Source organism: Poecilia reticulata, linkage group LG15 (genome assembly GCF_000633615.1).
Source record: "Poecilia reticulata strain Guanapo linkage group LG15, Guppy_female_1.0+MT, whole genome shotgun sequence".
Taxonomy (NCBI): Eukaryota; Metazoa; Chordata; class Actinopteri; order Cyprinodontiformes; family Poeciliidae; genus Poecilia; species Poecilia reticulata.
This window is the reverse complement of record NC_024345.1, coordinates 12,700,159-12,725,824: the sequence shown is the minus strand read 5'-3', so window position 1 is coordinate 12,725,824 and position 25,666 is coordinate 12,700,159. Positions and strand designations below refer to the sequence as shown.

The following is a 25,666-nucleotide window of genomic DNA, read 5'->3' as shown; positions in this document are numbered from 1 at the left end:
GTGTGTGTGTGTGTGTGTGTGTGTGTGTGTGTGTGTGTGTGTGTGTGTGTGCGTGTGTGTGTGTGTGTGTGCGTGTGCTGATGACCACACTACTTCTGTGGGATTAACGGCCACATGACAGGGCTGGGCTGGGCTGGGCTCCCACTGAGCCTTTCACTTGGCTTCACTTGCAGAGCCGCGGTCTCTGTTGCCGTCCAGCAGGGTGCCGAGAGCCGGGGACCTCTCCAAGCGAAACCTGTACGGACCTGGACATGAGGTGGCGGTCAGGAAAACTGAAAACTCAAGTGAGATGGAGCAACACATGCTGAGTTTGAGTGGAGAATACTGCGTCGAGGGGAAGTCCCCGTGCTGTTCGGACTCTGAGACTTTGAGTCAGGGAGACAAAGAATACGATGATATCCTGGAGCTTAATCAGTTTGATGGCCTTCCTTACTCGTCGAGGTTTTACAAACTGCTAAAAGAAAGGAAAGAGCTGCCGGTGTGGAGAGCAAAGGATGAATTTATGGATTCTTTGACCAAAGGACAGTTTGTGGTTCTTAGTGGCTTTGCCAAGACTGGAAGAAGCTCTCAAGTGAGTACCTCACATCTTTTCTCTCTATAAGCAATCACAGTTTTAGTGAAGCATGTTCATTTGGGGAGTATAATCCATCCCACTTTTTTTTGCATCAGATTCCTCAGTGGTGTGCCGAGTTCTGCCTCTCGGTCCGGTTCCAGCACGGGATGGTGGTGTGCACCCAGATTCACCCACAGCAGGCGGTTGACCTCGCTCTGAGAGTGGCCGATGAGATGGACATCAACATCGGCCACGAGGTCGGGTACACCATCCCCTTGGAAACTTGCTGCACCAGTGAAACTTTCCTCAGGTAATGAAAAAAGTGGTACTTTAAATGAAAATAAAAAAAACAGACCAACTTTTTTTTTTTTTTTCATTACACACACTGCTAAATCAACTGGCCTTTTTATTAAATCTCAGGCGAGAGGAGAACAAAAGGCTAGAGGGGCTTTTTTCAGCGGGTGCGTCACAGCTGCCCCGCTCCCTGTCCACCCATATGTCACAGTCTCCATGTTGGTGCCTCATAAGTCAGACGGGGGACAAAGGAACTCTGCCCTGTTGGGGGGGGGGTTGGTAGATGATATAAACAAGGGGTAGTAAAAGAAACGCGATAAAAGTCTGTTTCTAAATTTAATTAAATACCACAAGTGAACCTGAAATGGTAATAAAGTCTCTCTTATTAGGAGGTCATTCAAATGTGAGCAGTGTGTCTTTTATTGTGTTATTTTACAACAATGCAGACCTGAAAATACCTTCAACAGTCCTCGAGATCTGCCATCTGGACGGCAAACTTGAATAAAGGATTAAACAAACTTTTTTTTTTTTTTTCATCAATTTTGCCTCAGGTATTGCACAGATGATATGCTGCTGAGGGAAATGATGTCAGACCCTTTGCTTGAGCGTTACGGTGTGGTGATCGTAGACCAGGCCCACCAGAGGACCGTTGCTACCGATGTGCTTTTGGGTCTGCTGAAAGAGGTCGCCCTGCAGAGGCCAGAGCTCCGCGTGGTCCTCCTGTCTGCGACCAAACCGGACCCCAAGCAGCTGAACCTCTTCACTGGGTCAACACTGCCAGCCATCCACCTGGAGGCCCCAGAGGTTGGGGAGGTGGCGTACAGCGGCACGGGTGACAACTACTTCTGTTCTGCTCTCCGTCTCGTGCTGGAGATCCATCGCTCCAAGGAGCCGGGGGATGTGGTTGTGTTTCTGGTGACGATGCAGGTAAGACGCAACCCCGCTGTCCTAAGTCTGACGAAAAGCAGTTTTGGTGCTGAATTATCTGTGTGTATGTCCTCTATTAGGAAATAGATCTGGCCCGTGACATCCTGTGTCATGAAAAGCGAGGCTTGCCACCTGGTCTGGGTGAGCTGCTGCCCATAGCTGTACATCCTGACCAACCTGGGAGTCTACCGACGATTGGGGAGGAGGCGGGTCAGACCAGACGAGTTTTCCTCACAAGCAGTCCAAATGAGGACTTTTTCTGGGCTTATAGCTCAGTTAACTTTGTTATTGACGCTGGAGTGGAAAAAAGATATGTAAGTTTTGCATTATCTCTTGTGATCTCGCATCGATCAGATATGTGTGGCCAATTCAGCCAGCTGCACTTTATGAACTATAAACTTTTATTTTTCTACTTTCTGAATCCATTTAAAACATCTGGACATCTTAAGGATACAAAGTTTGTTGTAAAATAAAACGATAATTAAAAAAAGAAAAATATCAAAAGACATCCAACGTCGCATAGCTGCATTCCTGAAACTCAAAAACTTCAGTAAAGTAACCCGGCTTCAGGTCGGAGGTGTTTTAATAGGTGAGGATCCAACTGCGGAAACTTCCAGCACAACTCAATTATATTTCACAATTTCTTTTCTTTTCTGTTTTTCTGTACATTTCAAAATGTACGGTAACATGCACCATATCACAAAGCAACAGTTCGATTCATCCTAATATCTAATGTTCTTCATATAAGGAACAGACACCTTCACTCCGTGTGAGGAAGCGAGGTAGCAGCTGTTTTATCTCCACTGTTAAACAGTATTTTATTTTTACTTCTAAACTAGAAAAAATAATTGCAGAGTTGCTATTTTATACATTCTGTATTATTGTTTATATGTCTCTAGCATTATCCGTACAGCATTTGTTTAGCTTCCTGTTATCTGCTGATGTCTGTGCGAACAGCCTCAGCAGAGATGCTCTGTCAGAGTGTATGTTTGTGTATCCAAGTGTATTAAAAGAAAATCCATCAAAGAAAAAGGAAAAAAAATATATCCTTGCTTCTGTGATGCAGGGAAAAGAAAAACTTTTTTTGAAGACATAAATATATAGTTGTGGATCTTTTTAACTCCTCTTTGTCATTGTGTTGCAGGTTTACAACCCGAGAATCCGAACAAACTCTGTCGTCATCCAGCCAATCAGCTCAGGTCAAAGCGAGTGCCGCAAACAGCTGGCTGGTCCAACAGGTGAGCGTGTTTTAGGTACTTCTTGCTGGTTAGATGACCTTTTGGCCTTCAAAATCTGCTGGAATCGATGATTGCCAAATCTCAGAGGTGTTGTTTTGGATATGGCGACTGTGCAAGCCAGTAGAGGACAGTGAACGTACCTCCATGTTCAATAAAACCAGTTTGAGTTCATTTAAACTTTGCAAATTGATAAAAGTAGATGAGCATACTGCGGCTTTTCAACAACGTACACGTTTATCAACAATTCAAACGTGTCAAGAGGAAATGTCCCATACTACTGCATCAAAACCCAAACTGGACTGATGTTGTTTACGCCAAATCATGAACCCGGCATCTGAGCGAACAGCCAGAACCAAATTGCATCAGTCCGGTGTTTTCCAGTCTGTTATTGTCCAGTTTTTTCCTTAGTCAGCTAAATGATCTATCTGCGTCTAATAAAGTGGCCAGCGAGCGAATGTAAATCTGTAGTTGTGATTATCCAGCTGTGTGTAAGACTACCGTTCTGTCCTGCAGGCAAGTGTTTTCGCCTTTACCCGAAAGAGAGACAGCTTCCTGCTAAGTTTCGTCCCCGTATTGTGGAGTCTGACATCACCTCCACCGTGCTGTTCCTAAAGAGGATGGAGATCGCCGGGCTGGGTCACTGTCACTTTATCGACAGGCCAGGTGAGATTTATGTGTTCACAGGCTTAAAACAAACAAATAATACAAAAAAAAACACTGAATATTCTGAGGCTTTTGCAACAGGTAAGCCTCTGTCCATCCCTAAAAATTCACGTAGTGTTGGACGAGAGAATCTTTCGATCCAATCGGTTTTGTTCTCTCTTTGCTCCAGCAGACAGGAACTTTTTTTTTTTTCTTTTTGTTGTTATTGAAAGGCAGTGAGCCATGCTTCAGCTGAGCCGACAGCTCCTGTTCTGTGAGCATCCTTTCAGCGCTGACCTCCTTCCGTGTGCTTTTGTTCTCGTCGGATTTATGCACAGCAAAGCACCACAAAACACGCACACACACTCATTAGCTGATTAGAGCACAGGCATGGCTGAGCCGGTGTGAGGGTGAGCAGATAATAGGGAACCTTTCTTTCCCTCTTGTTTCGGCTTTCTCATTTGACACTATGAAAAAAAAAAAAGAAAACTAACTCATAACATGAACCAGTTTTTTTTATTTTGCGTAGCGGTATGAGGCAGATGTTGGCAAGGATTACATCTCTGTAATCTGCTGCTGCCCTTTCGTTCTCACCATTCCCAGCAGGGTGCTAGACTTTGAATACTTAAAGTAGATTTGTGTGGAATTAATGATCACCCAGTTTAAATACGGTTAAATACAGTTATAAATCCACTTTCCTTTGCTCGTGTCTGACATTTTGAACATTATCCCACACGCCTCCTTTGAAATCTCTCTTTCCAGACCCCGGAGGCCTGATGCAGGCACTGGAGGAGCTGGACTACCTGGCAGCTCTGGATAACGACGGGAACCTTTCTGAGATGGGCATCATCATGTCTGAGTTCCCACTGGAGCCTCAGATGGCCAAGACTTTGCTGGCCTCCTGTGAGTTTGACTGTGTCAACGAAGTGGTCATCATTGCAGCCATGCTGACAGGTGATGTATGGCGTTTTAACACCAATCTAAAAAAAAACAACAAAAAACAAAAAAACAAAAACAATGGGCACGTGCAAAATCGTGCAGTCACTTAAAGAGTCTCACAAAAAAACGTATTTTTCTGTAGTTTTCTTCTTTTGCTCCAGTGCAACCATAAATGTCAATGGATGTTACTGGGATTTGATAAAATATACCAACACAAATAAATGCATGACGGATTAGAAAATTGTCTTGTGCATTTTAACCCACCTGATTCAAAACCCTGAATACATTTATTTGCAACCGGCTATCACTTTATCACGTCCTGCAGATGAGGGGACAGTCTCTTGATAGCCAGAGAAACGGTGAAACAGTTCATGTCAAAGTGCTTGCATCAGAAGGGCCCAGTCAAAATTCTGGCCTAAATGCAAGTCAGAATGCATGTGGAAATTTTTTAATTGATATTCATAGACACTCTCCATTCAGTCAGACTGAGTTTGGGATATTCTGCAAAGAATGACTGTCAAAGATCTCAGGTGTGCAAAGTTGGCAGAGACGCATCTCAAAGGATTTACAGCAGTAATTGTAGCAGAAAGTGTTTCTACAAAGTATCGACTGAGGGGGACTGAATACAAATGCATGCAACACTTTTCAGATTCTTATTAAATATGAAAACCATGTATAATTTCACTTCACTATTAGCAGTCAGATATAGGCACCACAACGTGGATGGATGGATGGATGGATGGACTATTTTGTTGGTCTGTCACAGAAAATCAGTATGAAATCCACTGATGTGGTTTGAAATATGATCAGATGTGTAAACATTCAGCTTATGTGAGCATGTTTAATTGAGCACCAACTGTATTAACAAGTAAGTATTATATCTTTTCAGCACCCTCTTGCTTCTCGGTCCCAGCTGTGGAGCTGAAGCCAGAGGCAGCCCAGTGCCGCATGAAGTTCCAGCACCCAGAAGGAGACCACTTCACCCTCATCAACATCTTCAAGGCTTTCAAACAGTGTCAGCAGGACGAATGTCAGTGCAGGGAAAGAAAACATGAAACAGTGACATTAGGCCGCATCATGTCCCATTCCACCATTTAACTCTCTAAATCCGTCCTCGCCGCTTTCTTTCCCTGCTGTGTCAGACTGCGACGAGGAGAAGTGGTGTCAGGACTTCTTCTTTAGCCACAGCGCCCTGCTGACGGCCGACGCTCTTCGAACCGAGCTCACCGACACGCTGAGGAGGATCGAGCTGCCTGTCTCAGCGCCCGCCTTTGGCTGCCGAGGCAACACGGTCAACATCAAGAGAGCCCTGCTCGCAGGGTTTTTCATGCAGGTCAGATATTGCAGATATTGTTGCCTTGGTGGGTGCACTGTGGGATATTTACCTTCTCATGTAATGTATGCATTCACAATTATACTGACTGTTCTTTATTGGCCTGCAATAAGACGGTGTTTCTGGCTTGAAGGAAGGTTAAATGATCTCTTCCTGACCAATTAAATGACGGACAAAGTGAAATTCCCTTCTATATTTTCAGGTTTGGCTGTAGGTAATGTGCAGTAAAGGAGTACTGACCTTATAGATTTACATTGTCCGTCTAAAACCAACCTAAGCATATCTTACAACACAATTGCCTCTCTTTTACATCATGAAAAAATTGTGATTAACCACATATTCTGGAAGGCTGACTTGAATTACACTGCGCCGCCCAGGCCTGATTACTGTCACACCGCTGCAACAAATTCACCTCGATACTAAGAGATTCAATCACGCTTCAGACATTAGGGTGCTGCACGGCATAGCCCGATTGATGCAGCTGTCAGGGATTTTATTCCAGCGTGTCTTTTCTTATTGACTTAGATTTGTCCTCTATTTGTTTCCCACTCAAAGGAAAAAAAAAAAAAATCATATGATGCACTTTTCTGTTTGCATACTCCATGTCTCTCTCTCTCTTCATAAATCTTCCAATAGAGTGACTCTCGCTTTGGCTCCGATTCCCCTCAGGTGGCTCGGGATGTTGATGGATCGGGGAACTATTTCATTCTGACTCATAAACACGTGGCACAGATCCATCCGATGTCTGGATATGGAGCCAAGAGCCCCAAGCTGGGCCTGCCGGAGTGGGTGCTCTTCCACCAGCACACGTTCTCGGAGGACAACTGTCTCCGTACCGTCACCCACATAACGCCAGAGGAGTAAGCCCTGTTAGCGTTTTTTTTTTAGCCCCCCTCCTTGAGCAGTTCTATTCATGCACTCAATTTTTTCCAAAAACTGGCTAGGTAGCAGATTTGCAACTCAAGCAGCAGCCTCTCTTACTGCTTGAAAGCACCCTGCAGAAACCCTGCGGTAATCTTGGCTCAAACCTAATCAGACAGCCACGTTCCTCTGACCTCTTTGAACCATATTTAGGGCCTTGGTTCGGAGCGAGGAATTACAAATCCTGTTCTTTAGTGTCTGCTTGCTGGAGAGAGGATTACGGATTGCCCAGATCCACAGGAATGCCGAGCAGCAGCTTAGAGTGTAAATGTAAAGCTTTGTTGACTTACCGATGCTCCTCTGCGTTTCATAATCTTTGGATGTTGATTTAAGGGTTTGAAACTGAGAGGTGTCCTGTGTCTTCAGTCCATCAAAAGTGGGCATTCCTCAAGACTGAAGATGTGTGTCATTGAATCACTTCATGAATCACAGCACCTAACGTCGTTCTCCTTGACTGCAGGTTTGTTCAAATGACGCCACAGTACTTTTTCTACAACTTGCCGTCGAGTGAGAGCAAAGACCTCCTGCAGAATATCCTGAACCGCGGAGCGTCTCAGAATAAGGAGAACAAGCGCTCGTCAAGCGAGGAGCCCCAGGAAGACCGGACGTCTGACCGCTGCGTCATACAGTGACTGTCAGACCCGCCGCCGCCAGTCACGGCTGGACAAACTAGCTTGTCTTCACTTCTAGCATCGACACCATCTGGATAGCTGAGCTGTTGTCACAATGTCCTCGATTTTCATTTCTAGCATTCACTTTTCCCTCCATGTGTGCCCCTCATCCTTTTCTTCATCGGTCAGTGTTTTATTTTAAATAGTAATGTACAGTGCACTAATATAAAAATAAAATATTTAACATATGTGCTTGGCATTATTGCTCAGTACAAATGAGATATTTGCATACATTTGTTATAATTTTAAGACTAAAGACGCACTTGAGTCATTGTTTTTACTGGGTGGAATGACAATACAGTTATTAAAAAAGCACAATATGGTGCACAAGTTTGAATTTAATTAGGGTAAAACTTCTATATACAGGGTCAAATATATATGTTACCAAATGTATTGGGACAATCATCCGGACAATTAAATTCAGCTGTTCTGATCACTTCCATGGCCATGAGTATATAACATCCAGAGCCTTAGCATATAGACAGCATTCACAGCAGTTTGTCAAATAGCAAATTGCTGTGCATAGAGGGATTTGTGGACTGGGTCTCCATAGCTGGTGGTGAATGCAGTGTTGTAAAACACACCAGCACTGGACTCTGGAGCTTTGGAAACATGCTCTCATGATAAATCATGCTTCTGAATATCATCCCAAATTGATGCAAAAAAAAAAAAAAGTACATCTATGAAAGATTGAAATTTGCTACATTTGCACCCGTGAGTGTATTTAAGCATATCGCCATGGTTTGTGTGTCTTTCCTGTTTATTTTCTAAATAGTAAACCATTCTCCGGTTCCCATTTTTATTTTTTTCTGCCCTTACTGTCCAACTATACCCTGCAGCACAGAAGGTCGAGTTTGATTAATGAGGTGCGTGAACAGTTTGGACACGCCTGCAGCTCCATCTGCTGTGGACTCGCTTTAATGACAGCAGGGTCACGGAGTGCAGCCGGCTCCACAGTGTAAATACGACGTCCTCTCTTCAGCTACAAAACGCATGTGCAAGGACACCTGCTGGCTTTGTGAGAACATGGTGGTACCTTTAAAAACCCGGATAAAAAAAAAAAAAAGGGCATTCAGTCATTTTAGATCAAAATATCAGTTATTCACATGCAAAGGAAGCATATCTTTTTTAAATGTATGATCTAACGCTTTCATAGAGAACACAGACCTTTGAAGAAATACAGCACACTAGAATTAAAAAGTCCTTTACTTCTTTGAGCAACCATGCAAAACCAAAAATAGATTCACTTTCTTACATACAGCATTATGGACACAACCAGCTCTCTTTGATTTTTGCATTGGGTGTTGCTCAACTATTGCACAAATTTCTAAAGCAAATGTTGTAACTTAACCAAAATCACTTTACTTTTTGTTTTTTCACAGCATTATTGATAAACAAAAAAAACAAAAAAAAATCGAACACCACACAACCTGAAACCGATCTGACCCCAATGATAAATAATTTCTCTCAGCCTCGAGGAAAACAATTTATTTCTTAGCTAGAAAGTTAGAAATGTCTATCACTCTGGTTGTATTTAGGTAACAAATTTAAATATTCAAATGTACAATACCTTAATCAAAAAAAGTTTAAAAGTGGTGATGCAGAAACCACTGCCACGATGCAGATATTAAAAATAAATGAGACAATAATAGTCCCTGCCCCTTGGAAAAAAAATAATAAATTAACAGCGTTGCCTGAGTTTGTTGTTATCTGACACCTCAAAGCTGTAAATGACAGATTACTTAAATGCTTCTCAGAAGGTCTAGTCAAAGTACTGACTCATATGGCTGTACTACAAAGCAAGATAAATGGCCTAGCCAGCTGTATTGAGATGAATGTCAGAGTTTTCAGTATCATGATGGTGGATCTGTTTGACACCAGATCAACAGATCATTATCCAGAAGAGTCACGTTTCGCTTCAGAGGAGGTCCAGTTTAGGGCTTTCATTGTGAGAAGTATTTAAAGTCCTTTACAATTCAACATAAAGTAAAGGCTCTTGGTTTGACTATTAAAAAACAACAACCCTGACGACACTCATAGTGTTTCAAGAATAAATAACTCACTGCATTCAATCTAAAAGCCTCCAGTTTTTGGTGACGGCAGGTAAAGAAAAAGAAAAAAGTGCAGAGTGCATCACGTCACCATCCGAACAGCAAATGAAATTGATCTCTTCAAATGGGCAGTTTTTTTATTATTATTATTTTATGAGAATTGATGCCAAACTTCCATTAATTTTAACAAGGATTGGAAAATATATCTACATTTGCAGATTTATTAGTGTACACTAGAACAGTTAGCTAGTTATATTACTTCAGTATTTCCATATATTGCAGTATCTGAGAATTTTCATTTTAAACAGGAAGTGATGCATTTAAAATCTAGATTATTTTGATGTCTGATGAAAATCTACTTTTTTCCTCCAGAAAATACTTTTTTTTTTTAATACAAAAATGTTATGGCTTACATGTCACGATGAAGACTGCTGACTGCTTAAGGTAATATTGACAACTATGTCCGTGAAGTTCTCCATGAATATAATTGTCAATATTATATTAAGCTCAGTTTAAAAATAATTCAATGCAACTTTCTGGAAAGCAGATTTTTGGGTTTTCATCAGTTGTGAGTGAAACATTAAAATGAACAAAAGTAAATGAATGAAATATATCACTCTGTGTATAATAAGTTATGTTGCGAGCTTTTCTGTTTCATTTCATAATGAAATAAATTAACTTATCGATGCTCTTGGTCAGTAACGTGATTTGAGACTTTTATGTGCAAGAATAAATAAATCAACCCTTCTGTGTGGAGGCAAAACTCAAAAGCTTATGTCATAACCTAAACAGTAGCTATTGAACTACAAAACTCCAAATTTCCAGCTATGTTCTCCCACTGCTTTTGACAATAGATGCAGCAAACTTTCTGTCATGATAAAGTAGGGGTTTGCTCTCCATAAGAACCGCATGGTTGCTTGGTACGTTTTGAGTGGAAAAGGCATCTAATCATAACACTCTTAACCTCAGAGTGCAGAGACAATTGTAGTCAAAGTTGCTATACACTGTACTCCCCTCGTCCTCTCTGTGCTTTAAGCTCCATTTATTCCTGTGTGGTCACTTCCTGTTTACGGGGTCAGCTGCTGCAGGAGCTCAATGTAGAGCTCAACACGACTGAGGAGGGGCGCGTCTTTCTCAGCGCGCAGCAACTTGGAGTACACGGCTTTGTAGTTTTTCAACATGTCCTCGTCTTTATTGCTGCGGAGCAAAACAGAGGTGAGCTGGTCAGCGATGAGCTGGACGAAAAAGATCGCACGCAGGGTTTTAGACCGCCGCTCACCTTGGTTTCCGCTTGGTCGTCGTCATCAGTTTGATCACTTGTAACAGCAGGAAGGAGAAACTTGGCTCAAACACGCCAATTAACTTCAGCACCTCCTGGAGGTCCAATCCAGACGTGGAGCCGCCGACCCTATCGGGAGAGTCTGCTGACTCGGCGGCAGATGGTTCCGTCTGCTGCGGGGAGGAAGAGAGCGTTACGCTGTGAGCAACAATATGTGGTCAGAGTGAGCAACCTGAAGAGGGATTTCAAGTTTTTTACTGACTTCTTCCTGCTCCTCCAACAGCTCCTTCTGGATCAGCTGGAAAGCGTGGCGGGTTTCTGACATGATCTCCATCGCTCCAATCAGGCTCTTCAGCTTAGCCACGCTGCTGCTCTGACCTTTAAAAACACACAACGTGGCTAACTGTAGGAAGGCTTTGGAAAAGAAATAATCACACGCGAGTCCAAAACATTTTGAAGGTGAAAGGTTCCCCCCACCCGTCATGGTGAACTCGGTGAAAGCCACCCTCTCCAGCAGCGTGCGCAGCAGCTCACAGGGCGCGTCTTTGAGGCTGAGGAACAGAGAGACGGCTTTGCTGTAGTGAAGCTCCGCCAGGCTGCGGTGTTGCTTCCTCAGGTGTTCGTCCCCCACCTGCGGCACAAGCGCAGCCGGTTTTCTCAGAACACAAATGCGGCAAAGGATGACACAGCAACACAGGAAAGGAGTTCTTCAGATAAATAAGATCATCAGAACTGAGTCGCACTTGGTTTCTAAAGCAGCTGTGGTACATGGAGGCCAGGCGATGGTGGATGGTCGCAGCTCTGTACTGGTACAGCGGTTGCCGGGCCGACTCGGTTTGCAGGTCGCAGTATTTCAAGGACTTCATCATGGCGTCGGTCACCTCGCGTTCAATCTGTACAATCCAAACGCAAAAACGCAGCTTTTGAAGTGGAGGAAACGCAACGTTGTGGGAGCAAGTTGGGCACTGAATATGTGCACCTAAATAAATCAGAATATCATTTGAACTGAATCATTGCAGAGTATCAATGCAAAGAGTGAATCTCATAAATTTCCACCCTCCGCCTTTCTGTTCATTTTGATAATTGGACAAATGGATGGCTGCCAATGAAAAACTAAAATTGAACTAAAATTTCTCAGTTAATTTGGTCAGATCAATATGTTGGCAAACCAACCACAGGGGTCATTAAAATCCAGTGTTGACCATAGCAGGACATATGTATATTGAATTTTATTTATTTTTTTGGTAGGTAATCAATCTATAAATTATTTGAGTTTCACATTTTGAATAAAAGCACCTTAAATAAATTAACTTTTGATGTTTGATGATAGAAATGTTGTGGTGTGTGTGTGTGCGTGCGTGTGCGTGTGTGTGTGGACCGACCTGCTCCTGTGCCTTCCTGGACAGTGGTGCGTAGTCCTGCAGAAGCGTAGCCAGGGTGAAGTAGGTGGTGGACAGCTCCCAGTTCACACTGTCCCATACAGCTGGGTGGCTCTTTCTGCTACCCAGCGCTCTTAAAGCTTGCAAGTAATAGTCTACGGCCTGAGGTAAAAAAAGAAAAAAAAAAAGGAGAAATGGAAAAAACTATTTTATATTAGATACATTAAAAACTCCTTGATATATATTACCTTGTTGTAGTAAAGGGCCTCATCTGGAGAGAACTCTCCTCTGCTCTCGTCGGCACAGGCAGGACAGTGGGCCTGAGCGCAGATCCTCATCAGCCTGCCCGTGTTGCACAGCAGTAAGGCCGTGTTGGTGCTGTCCCTGATGGCTTCAAAGTCCTTCATTCCTTTTTCAAAGAAGCTGAAGCTCTTCTTCCACAAGTCCTGCTCTGCTGCAGACACAGACTTCTTCACTAGAACAGAAACAAGACAGCAGCTTAGTTTGACATTTTCGCCACTAGGAAAATAGATCCTGTAAAATGCCGTGAATGCTAAACAAATAAATACACACGTTTAAAAAATCTAGAAGGTCTGATAATTTACCCTGCTTTTCTGTCTGCATGGCTGCTGCCTGGTTCATGTAGTAGACCCCCATCTCATTGCGAATGTTTCCCAGCCGCTTGAGGACCTGGGACAGCTGGTCGGAGGATTGATCTTTCAACACCTCGGTGGTGAGCATCTCATGCGCCGCCTCGTAGCATCTGCAGCTAACAAACAGCTGGTACTCGGGGTCCATAGCCAGATCTGTTGCCATGCTGAAGTCTAATGAAAAGAAAGAAAGATGATTAATATAAGCAATAAGACCAATTAAACAACAACAAAAAAAACAATCACAATAAAAACTTAAAATCATTTTTATATTCTTGTTTAAGTCAGTCTGGCCAGGGCTTCGGTGCATCCACATCTGCTTTTAGGGAATCCATTAAATACGGCTATATGCTTTTAAATAAAAGTGACTTAAATCTTATTGTCTATTGTTCAGACCTTTCAAAATTTGCAAAGTGGGCCCCTTTCCTTTAATAAGCAAATCAATGCAATCCATTTTCTATAATAATTGACACATCCCTTTCCAACAAACAATTTGACAACTCATTTAATTAAAGTATTTCAGCTTGATTTATTTGAGTTTATTTAGTTGAGCAGGTAAAAAAAAAACACATTATTTCTTTTCCCTTTTTGCCCCTTATTTTTTTTTTGTCCTCAAGTTCTTTTGACTTGGTGATTTTGGCCTGCTGTGAAACGTCTAGTTTAGGTGATACAGAATGAAGACAAACCCTGGCAGCTGCTCTCTCTGTGCAGACTGTGCAGGATCTCCTGGTCCTCTTTGGTCTGGTAGCTGTACTCCTCCAGGTACGCTGCCCTGTTGCTGGCGTTCTGGGCCAGCATGAGTTGAATGTCTCCACAGAGCGACAGGCACTGGCTGTGAAACTGGAGCAAATGCGGGTGCAGCGTTTCGCTCACAGAACAGTAAGCATCTGAGGGAGGTGATAAAATACAAAATAAATGAGGAACATAAAGAGACCTGTGGTCAAGAACTGTGAAAATTCTCATTAGGGTGTTAAAAAGGTATTGCTTAATCTGATAAATGTAGTTTCAGCTGTAGTTTTTTTTTATTACACTTTAATGCTAGGTTAATATAGAATTGAGTGGATACAAATTACACGCTACGCATTTTCAAAATTCACATTTTGGAAAAAAAAAAAAGAAGGGAAAAGCCTCTTACCGTAACATTGCAGGGAGAGCTTGATGTAGCGCAGGGCTCGTCCGTACTTCAGCAGGTTGGTGGCAGCGTCCGACAGGACGTAGTACGCCTTGGAGGCTTTGAGGAAGAGCTGCAGTTTCATACGGTGCTGCCAGGAGCCTGGGATCATTCCTGAGCGTGTCGGGTGCTTCTGGTCAGCCTGCCCTGCACCCGCTGGGGTCATGCGGGAAAATCCACAAGTTCACCATTAAGGCATGGTGTTTTTCCATTTTTAACTTCTTTTTGTGACGTGAGCAGAGTAGTCTCACCTCTCTCCATAAGAAGAGAGATGCCTTTCTCAGAAGCTGCGTTAGCGCCTCCATCCTCATATTTTAGCGGGATGGGAGTGTTGGGGTCGGCAGCGGGCAGATCGCTCTCCTTCTTGATGCAGCCATCCACCGCTTTCAACCCCTGTGGATTTATTATGACCATATTTACGGCTCTGATTTGGCTCTTCTGAACAGTAAGACTGTGACATGACATTATGCAAGAACTCGCCTTCAGTACGTAGCTCAGGACATGTCTGCATCGCTCCTCTTTGTCTTGAGAAACAGGAAAAGCACAACTTGGCTGCGGAAATAAAATCAGATCGATGCTTTATGCTTTGAAACTTTCTCCAGCTTTGATCTGAAAACAACTAAAAGTCATCTCTTACTCTGATTTGGTGAGTTGATTTGTATTTCTCAGGGACCGACAGCTCCCCCACGGAGCGGATCACGGCTACCGCTTTGCTGTCGTCCTGAGGCCTGGAGCGGTTGCCGTAGGAACCCATGTCTTCGCCGTCCTCTGTCAGATCGTCGTCGTCGCCCTCCTCCTCCCTGTCCTCGTCGCTGTAGCTGTCTTCGGAGCCACCGGCCCGCAACGACTCCCCTCCGTCTTCGTCGGGCAGCTCGTCGAGCTGGAACAGCTCTGACAGCATGTAGTAGGCCGAGGCGATGATCTGAGCACGAGCAATCAGGGAAAAAAAAAAAAAAAAAGCAATCAAAGGAGGGGTTGGGTTCCTTGAGGCCAAAAGCTGTTGCCCTTTGAATCAAGAGGTTTCACACTGCGCAGCCCAAACGCCGGCTCTGAAAGCTGCGGGTAAAAATGGAAGTGGAATTTTTCTTTCACATACCTGAGGATGTTTCTCTGGATCAAGAAGTTTGACGCAGTTTAGGAGCAGAGTTCGAATTTTGCCATAGTGCTTTCTGTTTTGACTTGCCTTCAGCATCAAGTTGCTGGCCACTCTGCACCACAAAGACAAACGACGACAGAATCTCATCTCAACTCTTAGTATTTTACCTTCACACATATATTTCAACTTTACACATTATTGAGTCCCTCTGCTTTTTTTCCCCCCTTACACTTTTCACCACTTAACTACTTCTGCATACGTTGTGCTGTTTCAAACATTCAACTTTTACCATAATTTGCTCATTCAGAACATCAATCACTTTGGGCCACGTTGAGATGGAACCTTCCTTCTGACATACCTCGCATTGACTGAAAGATTTTCTTCTTTTGCTTTATTCTACCCATTTCTTACATTACAATTTATGTAGATTTCTTTTGTTCCATATTATGAACCAAACATCACCACAAACATGCTCCTATCCAGAAAGTAGCAATAAAATACAAAAATAAATGAATAAATAAATAAATAAATAAATACATAAATAAATAAATAGAATAATAAAGTTACTCACCTGTACAGTAAAACAGCAACAGGAAGAGTGAAGGGATTCTGATATTTCTCTTCTTCAGCCTCCTCACACAAAGTTGTGAGATCGTAAAGCTTCACTATGTCACTCCCGCTAGCTGTGGATTGAAAATGTGACAGAAGAAGACGTTAGAGCCACAAAAAGAGAGCAATTAGAGCAAATAGAAGTCCCCCCCCCACCCCCACCTTTGAAAAGCCAGTAGGTGTGACCCTCTTTAGTGCAGTTAGACTTTAGGAAGGAGAGGATATTTTGGGCAATATCTTTTACCACCCTTGTAGAGAAATTCGAGTTTTCCAGATGAGGGATGTCTTCTGTTTTTATCATTTCGTATTTCTGAATGAAAACACAAGAAAGCAAAAAGTATTGAAAAAATGTTCAAGAATTGTCAAGGGGCTGTGATTTTGAACGAAAATCCCCACAAGCCAACAAATCAGACAAAAAAAACTCAGCTTAATATTGTTTTCAAGTTTTGTGTCCTGGATGCCCAGATTTAACATGGTAATAGTGTGCACACCATTTCTAAACAGTTAGAAGTTTGTGTTATTGAATGTGTTAACTCTCTGGCAATTTACCTGAACAATGCCATTGACGTGAAAACACATGACGAGCTCTGGGACGTTGCACATGAGATTGTCGAGCCAGTAGTCGATACCAGTTAAAATGTTGATTGGTTTGTTGCTGTCCCTGGGAAAAAAAAAAAACAGAGAGCAAGGGTTCAATCTGGGCTCAACGCTGAGGCCATTAAATCAAAATATGACGCAGCAATCTTTGGAAGCAGTCCAACAAACATTTGTGTAAATTGATTCGGTTTTTTTGTTGTTGTTGTTGTCGTTTGCAAAGGCTGCACATCTTAGCAAACACCAGAAGAAGTCAGCAAGAAATTGAACACATTTCAATTATTCTAACTCAACTACTGCTCTGAATGTACTGTATGAATGTTTGAAAAGGTTTGTGGTTTTTTTGTTCAAAACACTCGAATTAGAATTCAAACTTTATTTATTTGTACCTTTTAACAAGAACAAAGGAAATTAGTATAAAACCTGCTCAAACAAACATGTATGACGTAAACTCCTTCAACTTTACACATTTTGTTAAGTTACAAACATAAACTCCAATATATTTTATTGGAATGTAACTTGATATACCAACACAAAGCAATGCATTACTAAGATAACACCAAGATAAGAATTCATCATCAAACCTTAGTCTCAGACTAACAGCAGGATATCGACCACCTCCAAAAATAGGCATGTTGGATCCAACCAGCATGTGGATGTCCTCAAACGTCCACATGATGTTTCGCACAAAGTCGTTCCTTAAACCCTGTAAGGAATATATATATATATATATATATATATATAAAACATAATACATATATAAGTAAACAAGTAAACAGCTGCAGCACGATTACATTCTTGAAGAGTAAAATATGCTACCTGACTGTTTTCCCCTTCGTTGAAGAGAGTAGGAAGATTCTGCTCTTTAGGCACTGATGTCACCTGACCTAAAGCAAAGTTTCTGTCCACAGGAACATTTTCCTGAAGATTTAACAAAATAAGCACTTAATTTGTGTAGGCATCCCTTATAAAATGTATCTTAAAGCTTCCTAAATCCAACTTTGAGCTGAGGAACCGTCTTTAATCTCATGGTAGCTAAGTTACCCGTTTGGGAGTATCTGCTTCCTCTGCTTCAGACATTGCGCTGGTGAAAGTAGCAGGCCATGAAGAGCTGTACTCTTCGGCTCCATTCTCCTCATCCTCTTCTATCATGTCTTCTGTTACAGGTTCTGCAGCCCCATCACCATTTATACTGCAGAATATAATAGTGAAAATTAAAGCATCTTTAGAAGTCAAATTAAACTGCATATCAAAACTTATTTGGCCAGAAAAAAAAACCCAAACTCTCACCTGTAGTAGAGGAACTTTGACAGGATGGCTTTCTGATACCAGTGCTCTTTGCTCTTCTTCTTTCTCTGCCACTTTTGATCTATTAGGCGCTGGTAAATCTCTTTGAGCCACGTCCAGTCTCCTGTCTACAACAAAACATTTCAGTACTTAGTTAACAGAAGTTGTCATTAGTATAACTGTTCCGACAGAGTTGAATAAAACACGTCTCCCTGTACCTGAGAAGATCTTCTTAGGAGTTCCTGAGTGTCCAGCTCATCCAAAAGCAACGTCCTTCCGACACGATGAACAGCCATACTAACATGGGACTTGCTGTAGGGGATTTTCAGAAGCTTCTTGATGTTCTGCAGAAAACAGAAAAGAATAAGCTTTGACCATGTTCATACTTCAGAAACAAGTTAGAAAGATAAGGATAAGGAAAAGAGCTACCAACCTCAGAATCTGATACGACATCCACGTCATCGCCAATGCAGTCAATGAAGTCATAGGCCATCCCAAAACTGTAAGGATGAAAAAAAAAAAAAAGATCCCAATACAGTTTTTCACTTATGTTTTTTTTTCTCCACTTATTCAAAGCTTCACCCACTCTGAGGCAATTTATTAAACATGGCTGCTAGATCTTTACATGCTCTTGGAATTATACAATAATAAGTTCTGCAGTGATGCCAATTGCAACTAATTATGGGCAAGTCATACTGTGGAGAAACTGGCAATCCAGTATGTTGGAATCAGTCTTTCTGAGAGCTTCCTAGACATTTTATTTCTTTCAGAGAGAAATCATCCCAAATACCAAATGTCTAGAACTGTAATGTAGTTTTTAAATCTGGAACTTTCAGTACTTACAAGTTATACAATATTTAGCTCAAAATATTACATTATTGTGGCCTACTGCAAAAGTTTCAAGATACTGAGATTAAAGACCTTAATCGCAAAGGACAGTTTTCTGCCACTTTGTTTCACACAAATGAGCTAAAAGGAGGGTTTGGCTAGTTGCAAGAAGAGGGAGCTGGCACCAAATTATTCCTCAGACGTGCAGAAGAAGTTCTCATCTAACAGAAATCAAGGTCAAGTTAAACCCTTAATTAGAACAGGAAATGGCATTTACAACTCTTGAGGAAACTTGCAACACACAGGAGTCTTTTCTTCAATGAATGTACAATGAATGTTTGCTGCTACACGGGCACCGCATCTTTAGATTTGCTATCCCTGCTTCTCATGCGTCTGCGACAAAACTGGTGCTCACGTCTAGGGGCATCAAAGAGATATGTGCAATTCAGAATAGCAGAAAACTTCTGTATTCTGACACTGTCAGGATAGTTATGTAAGGTGTGTCAGGTCTAACCAAATTGGTCAAAGTGACGCCAGGTGGATAAACCCCTAAGGCTGCTTCTAACTAAACAAAACTTTTTCACACCTCTTAATGGCATCTCTCGTGTCATTCATAACTCCACACAAACTGCACTGGGTGTCTTTGTTATGATTTATTTAATTATTATTTCTCCCTTGACTGATCTCTATCTGATTTTTATGTTTTAGAGGCACAGGGAGAAATTATTTTTGTTTCACCTATTTTAAAGAGTTATTTTCACACAGAAAATTTCAAAACGCATTTTGCTTGTTCGAACTAAGTGAAGTTGCAGCGTTTTCACTGTACACTAATGAATGCTAATACCTAGAGAACGGCTTGCTCTTGCTGCTGGAGCCTAACACAGTGGTGCCAGCACTGCCCAGCTGGGGGTTTTCTCTCAGCCAGTTGGCAGGTGGAAGCTTCAGGTCCGTCTTCTCCTGCAGGAGGGCGTAGGTGGTCGGAGGTGGGGCAGCAGAGTACTTGACCACGGCGCAGCTCTTTACTTCTCCATTCCCTAAGCATACTGTCATGTCCTGTAAACAAGACAATTAGATAGCAGATTATAATTTAGCAATAATAGTCATGTTACTGCTAAGTCTATTTAATTTTTTATTACTTAACACAATTAATAAAAATAAAACAACAAAGCAACCAAACTGATTTTAGAATAAAACTTTGACGTCACGTCCACTTGAGTCAAAAGTCACAAAGTAAAAGGAAGATTTCACAGAGATAGAACCAGACTATTGAAAAACTTGAAAGCAACATGAAAATCTTACAAAATAAATGTATGAATTTAATAATGATGAGTAATTTCATTCTGTAGATGTCAGATATTTCTTAAGATATTACAGGGTAAACCATCTAGAGACAGTAACATATTTTGCGAGTTAACAAGATAGTGTAGTCAGTTTTAAATTATTTCGCTCCAATAGCTTGACACATGTTTCTGCTGCTGTCTTTGTTGTACCCTTTAAAACTGCTTATCATAGTGAGTATCGCAGTTTGTGCCCTGAGAAGCATGACTTTTGGGGCAATTAAATGAACAGTTATAGGTAAATTACTTTGCATTTTCTCTAGCCACTGAAAAACGAACATCAAAAATGTGTATGTGACTTTCAAATATTAATGGTAATATTTAAAACAATTTACTAAATTAAAATGTTTTAGGTGACTGGGTTGCAACTTATCAGATTTTAAATTGAACAGCAGGACATAAATTGTGGTACCTACTACTCTTAATATACTTTTATCAATGAAGCTGTGGCCGCAGGAAACTAGATTTTTATGATTTTGAGGGATGTCTCGACACTTATTTTATAAGTGATTAAACTAACATAACGCCAGGAAACTTAGCAAACGTACACACTTTGCATATTAAAACACGACAATAAACATGTAATCTTAAACACAACAAATACAATATAATACTGATCAGCCTGGTAACTTGCATGTTTGCTGTAATCTCCTGTGCAAGAGGGACCACCAACATCTTCTTTTGAATTATCCATGGGAACCCCAGGCTCTCTGTCCTCAGGTGGCAAGCTCATACTGGACAAGTGAGTCTTTCCACTTCTCTCTGCTGTCTTCTACCTATTTCTAACAACTGAAAAACAAACATATATCTCAGGCGACACAAGTAATGGCTTTATAAGGTACGTAAACACACAATTGCATAGACAAAGTCAGTGGCAACTTCAGACTGTCAAGCTAGCTCAAGAAAACAGCAGTCAACGTGGAAAAACTGACTGGAAAAAACGTGGAAAAAAGTGGTTTCACAATACGAGTATAGCACTAAAGCTAACCCACAGTCAAATGACAACTTGCTATTACTTTTCACAGTCTAAATAATGAATACTCACTAGTCAATAAACACGTTTTAGATGCCTGTAGCCTACCTCTTTCCCATCTGCAGTCACTCTGTGTGCAGTTCTCGCACTGACAACAAGCTAATGACGACTTCCTGTTTAACGGTAAAACGAACTGCAAAACTATTCTTATTTCCTATTTATAAAAATAAACCTGTTTGGAAATTGAGCAAAAAGAAAAAAATCAGACTGTTAATATGCTACACAATCTTTATGAATAAGAATATCTGATTTAAAACCTCATTTTGAAAAGAGGCGTGAACCGGAAATACATTGAAGAGTTCTTTCTAGAAAAATGGAGCGCTTTCTCTTTTATTCTGAGGGCTTTTATTCTGAAATTTACGGCCAGTTTGACACTTTTTTATATTTTCAAGGACCACAATTCGATATAAATACATACTTTGCTTAACAAATATTACTATATTTGTGCTGCAGGTTTAAGTCATTAAATAACTTAAGCCACCACTGCGCTCGTAAAACACACCATAGGATCGAAGCAGACCAATAACCTGTGGCATTATTATCCCCGCTCAGCTGGTGAGCCTGACAGCTGAAACATATAAAGAGTCCATATGTTGCAACACAGAAATGTTGAACATTTAAACTAAAATAAAAACTCATATATCCATTTTTAAAAAATGATGAATACACATGTAATGAATTATCTTTCCACATTTAATATGTATTTTGTAATTTAAAGTATTAATTTAATGTATTTATATCCAGTTTAAAACGAATGCATTGATATTATATTATATTAGATTATAACCTACATTCAGGGAATGTCACGCTACTGACTGAACAGGGACGAGTTGCGACACTTCGCTGCTGGACGCAAATTCTCCTGGTGATGACTAAGAGTTCATTTTTTCCGCAGAACAGAGTCGACAGCTCAAGGCTTCTGAACAGGAATAAACTGAGGAGCAGTTCACGTGTAACAATGGGGAGCTGGAAGAATCACGTGCGATCTCAACTTCTTATAAGAGACGATAAAGAAAAACTACCATATGTTGGCGTTTTCAATAGATGTAAGAACAATTTCAACATATTTACTGATCCTCGTTTATGATAATCACTGCTTTGTCCCTCCAGTCTCTCAGCTGGAGGACCAATTTGAAATTCGCACAGGGATTTTGGAGGATCTTCAATGTAAAAGGTTAGTATGACCTATTCTTTTTGAGTCATCGACGTTGTATTTCATTTATCTTTTTAGTTATTTATGTATTTGTTATTTTATTTTAGTTTGGAACGAGCAGGAGTAGAAGTTGACATAAACGTCAAACTCCTTCAACTCCAGCTGAGAGAAAGTGAACACTTGGCAGAGAAGGTGAGTTTAATGGGAAACGCATTAAAAAGTTCTGAAACCTACAGGTAGACATGCGTAAATTAACATAAAATCCAAAGATTATTCTTTGTTAGGCTGTTTGAGTTCAGCAAGTAAAACTCATTTATGTAGTCATTACAGACGGAGCTTAGTTCTGTTCATTTTGACAAGTAGTTTCAGTATTTCAGTATTAGAAATTGGTTTATGTAATATTTAAATTTCTCCTGAGAAATTTATGTCATATGTCATATCCATTAAAAAAAGGGAGAAATAAATGCTTGAACTGCTGTATATTCTATGGGCACAAGTTAGAAGGTTTGGGCACATTTTTCATCATTTACAGGCATTATTATGGAATACGGCTTGCAGCACTAACTACACTCTTCAAGTCATTGCTATTTGATTTGTTCGGTTCCTGACCTTTAAACTCATGATATCTTCTCATAATTCAATTATCCAATCCCCTTTTTTGTCTCCCCAGCTGTCTCAAACTGTCTCCGACATGACCTCAGTCTTGTATGTAAAAGAAGCTGAGGTCCAGTACTGCCAGTCACGGTAACGTACATCCTGGCAATTCCCTACCAAAAGCCTAATCTATATTAGGCTTTTTTTTTTTGCCTCTTAGACAAAAGAAACGTGCACAGAAATTGCATGAAATAACTTACTTCACTTAAGATTACTATCTGACTACTAAAGCTTGAGCACTATGCATGAGAAGCATCTGTTTCTATTAAAAATCATATCAGTCTCATTGGACAAATGATCCGTTTCAAAAAATGTCTTTTAACATTCTAGCTATCTGGACTGGTTTGTTCTCTGTTTCAGGGAACCTAAACTGCATGAGTGGAGTGTATGATGAAAACATTTCTGATTTATTTTCAGAATCAATCGCCCAAGGATCACCAGCAGTGGCTTAAATGTGGAGTTTACTTTCTGAGGCCAGAGGGTTGTTGGGTGTTTGGCTATTTTTGAACTGAATTTTAAATAATCTTAAAGATTCTCTTGCTGAAAGATTGAAGAGTGGCTTCTGTGAAAGAACCAAGTCAATTGAATTTTAAACAAGTTGAACCAAGGCACAATATCTTGTTTTGGAACGTGCGCAGTCTGTCCTCCTCTTTGGCTCTTTAGGTCATCTCGTCATTATCGCTCTTTATCACTCTATTGCCAACTCAGCTCTTAGAAGAATACACAAACCAGAGGATTTCCATTTAGGATTAAAAAAAATAAATGTTTAACAGGGTGTTCTAGTTTTCCTTTAACTTTAACATCTATATTAGGCTTCTATTTTTTTTCAAACCAGCTTTTCTTTTTCAGAGCATTCTTGGTTAGAATATTGAACTATGAACAAGTATGATCAGAGTTAGTCTGTGTGTCTTCTTAATATTACTCAGAAAAATTGGTTGAGATGACATCTGAACCCATTTAAGAAAAAAAAAAGCTTGTTAAGGTTTTTTAACTTGTACTTTGAAATCAAATATCTGCGTTTAGGAACAGAACTACAGAGGGATCAATGCATGATGACCGTTTCACAACTTTGCTGTTCCAGTGTGTCACAACACCGCCAAGAGGCGCTTACTCTGGCTAGAGCGAAAAACAACTTAAAGGCTGTCCTCCAAGAGTTTGAGTTCACCATGGAGTGTCAGTCCAAAGAGCTGGTGGCCCTGCGCTCGGAGCGGACCAAACTGAAGGAGGCGCTGGAGCAGGCCCACAGAGACAAAGAGGAACTCGTGCAGCGATGGATAGAGGAAAAGAGTGCTGAAGCAGATCGACTGAATGAACACAACGACTTAATGCAAACGTAAGAGCATTAAAGTGAGATCAATGTTGTAATCAAAGCTTGAGAAACAATTATCTAGTCATTGTGAAAGGATGAAATGGCGGTCAATGGGTTTTTTTGGTTTGTTTGTTTGTTTCTTTCTTTCTTTCTTTCTTTGTTTCTTTTTTCCCCTGAAGTTACTTCTTTTTACCAGGTGGCAACATCTGGACAAACAGCTGAAGAAGCACTTCCACGGGGAAAGAGGAAAACGCTTTACTCACTTAGTGACAGACGCTACGGATGGTGTGAGAGAAACATCTCAGTCTGTCATTCAGGGTAAGAGTTCTCTCCTTTTAGATGCGTATATTTATATATAAAATGTTTTCACTTTTTTTTTTCTTCCGTGTGGTTGTTTCACTTAAAATTCTCAATATTGTTAAAATTTATATTTAACCTTCCATTGATCCAAACATGTTGAACTACAGACTCTATGTTTTAATGGTAACCCACTTAACATGCCCTTTAAACTGTGGACTTTCTTCTCTTGTCCTCAGGAGTTCAAGACTCTAGACAGGAAGTTGAGATTAAAACAGCATCTCTCCTTCAGAAAATGTCTGGTATCGCTAACCCTGACTTCATAGTAGAGACATTTATTAATCTGTGTTTGTTTAAAGGAAGGCATCAATAATAACACAAAATGGAACATGCATGGGACAACAAATGTCTGCTGTATTTAAATATCAGCTATGAGCTGCAAAATGTGTTTGTTAAAATATAGTATCCAATTATGAGCAGATTCTCAGCTAAGTGTGTTTCAACATAATTATAAAAACACTGAAAATCTTTAGTTGAATGTAAGTTCTTGTTTTAAGAGGTATAGGATGATATTTTTTTGTTTGCTGGTATTTTTTTTTTTTGTTTTGTTTTGTTTCTTCTTAGGATTTTAAGTCTTTGTAAAAGGAACCTTGCTTTGTAAACAGAAAAACTGTACCAGATTTAAATTGATTATATTCTGGTGGGTTTTTTATTTGTAAGCCATAATAAAAGTAAAGGAACATGCTATACTTTTTTTCTTTTTGTCATCATGCATAAACACGTGCTTTTTCTATTTAACGCACCATGAGTATGAAACTTTCTTTCCAAACATGTTTCATTATTTTTCATAGAACATTGTTTCCCCTTGCTCTAATGCATGAAAATAGAAATATATATATATTTTTAAAGATTCATGTAGGTTGTGTATATTCTGTTACTTAGGATAATAAAATAAGGAATGAGTAAAGATAAACATAATTACAAAATAAGAAATTTGGGAAGAAACCCACATTTCCCAGTACATAAAACCTTTGAAACCAATAGTTTATGGGTAGCATACTTCAGCAAGAAGGTAGTTCTAAGTGCTTTGCATAAAAAAACAGCAAATAAAGAACACATTAAATTGCAGTGGCAGAATAAAGAGAAATAATGGAAATTAATAGTCCAATTGTGAAGCATGTCAGAAAAAGTCTATTTTACAATTGTCAATCAAAGGCAGTTGTAAACAAAAAGAGTTTTAGCCCAAAGCATCAAATATCAATTCCAGAAATGCTTCACTCCAATCATTTTGCAGTGATTGGAAATGCATGTAACTGTGGCAATGATCTTGTTAAAAAAATAAAACACTCACACATTCAAAAGTCAGTGCTCAAGCGAAATTTAGCTACTTTTAAAGAAATGTCATCAAATATATATATATA

General features: G+C 40.5%; 3 protein-coding genes across 6 annotated transcripts; 2 read left to right on the top strand and 1 right to left on the bottom strand.

Annotated features, from left to right (window-relative positions):
- Positions 1–118: 118 nt before the first annotated feature.
- dhx32b (DEAH (Asp-Glu-Ala-His) box polypeptide 32b) lies at positions 119–7,741 on the top strand. Its single transcript, XM_008429317.2, has 11 exons — positions 119–571; positions 670–863; positions 1,399–1,774; positions 1,855–2,088; positions 2,919–3,012; positions 3,526–3,675; positions 4,417–4,608; positions 5,483–5,623; positions 5,736–5,926; positions 6,596–6,786; positions 7,308–7,741. The coding sequence occupies exons 1-11, from the start codon at positions 290–292 to the stop codon at positions 7,477–7,479; spliced, it is 2,217 nt and encodes a 738-aa protein (XP_008427539.1). The 5' UTR covers positions 119–289; the 3' UTR covers positions 7,480–7,741.
- Positions 7,742–8,706: 965 nt separating this feature from the next.
- edrf1 (erythroid differentiation regulatory factor 1) lies at positions 8,707–21,076 on the bottom strand. 3 transcript variants are annotated; one of them, XM_008429316.2, is made up of 26 exons: positions 20,881–21,076; positions 20,434–20,588; positions 19,307–19,515; positions 18,068–18,134; positions 17,853–17,978; positions 17,638–17,762; positions 17,392–17,539; positions 17,167–17,268; positions 16,932–17,053; positions 16,303–16,414; positions 15,916–16,063; positions 15,716–15,827; positions 15,145–15,256; positions 14,686–14,970; positions 14,529–14,600; positions 14,300–14,441; positions 14,013–14,204; positions 13,564–13,764; positions 12,833–13,051; positions 12,476–12,702; positions 12,231–12,389; positions 11,592–11,741; positions 11,326–11,479; positions 11,111–11,226; positions 10,849–11,018; positions 8,707–10,766 (listed from the first exon to the last, which is right to left on the bottom strand). In XM_008429316.2, the coding sequence occupies exons 2-26, from the start codon at positions 20,530–20,532 to the stop codon at positions 10,637–10,639; spliced, it is 3,699 nt and encodes a 1,232-aa protein (XP_008427538.1). In that variant the 5' UTR covers positions 20,533–20,588; positions 20,881–21,076; the 3' UTR covers positions 8,707–10,636. The 3 variants fall into 3 exon arrangements, with proteins under 3 accessions (XP_008427538.1, XP_008427535.1, XP_008427536.1); XM_008429313.2 differs by having other exon boundaries at positions 10,849–11,021; positions 20,881–21,075; XM_008429314.2 differs by having other exon boundaries at positions 10,849–11,021; positions 20,845–20,938.
- A 576-nt stretch (positions 21,077–21,652) lies between these two features.
- On the top strand, positions 21,653–24,990 carry LOC103476758 (autophagy-related protein 16). 2 transcript variants are annotated; one of them, XM_008429312.1, is made up of 7 exons: positions 21,653–21,878; positions 21,943–22,006; positions 22,093–22,177; positions 22,656–22,729; positions 23,721–23,972; positions 24,145–24,266; positions 24,485–24,990. In XM_008429312.1, the coding sequence occupies exons 1-7, from the start codon at positions 21,701–21,703 to the stop codon at positions 24,616–24,618; spliced, it is 909 nt and encodes a 302-aa protein (XP_008427534.1). In that variant the 5' UTR covers positions 21,653–21,700; the 3' UTR covers positions 24,619–24,990. The 2 variants fall into 2 exon arrangements, with proteins under 2 accessions (XP_008427534.1, XP_017164394.1); XM_017308905.1 differs by lacking the exon at positions 24,485–24,990 and having other exon boundaries at positions 24,128–24,210.
- Positions 24,991–25,666: the final 676 nt, after the last annotated feature.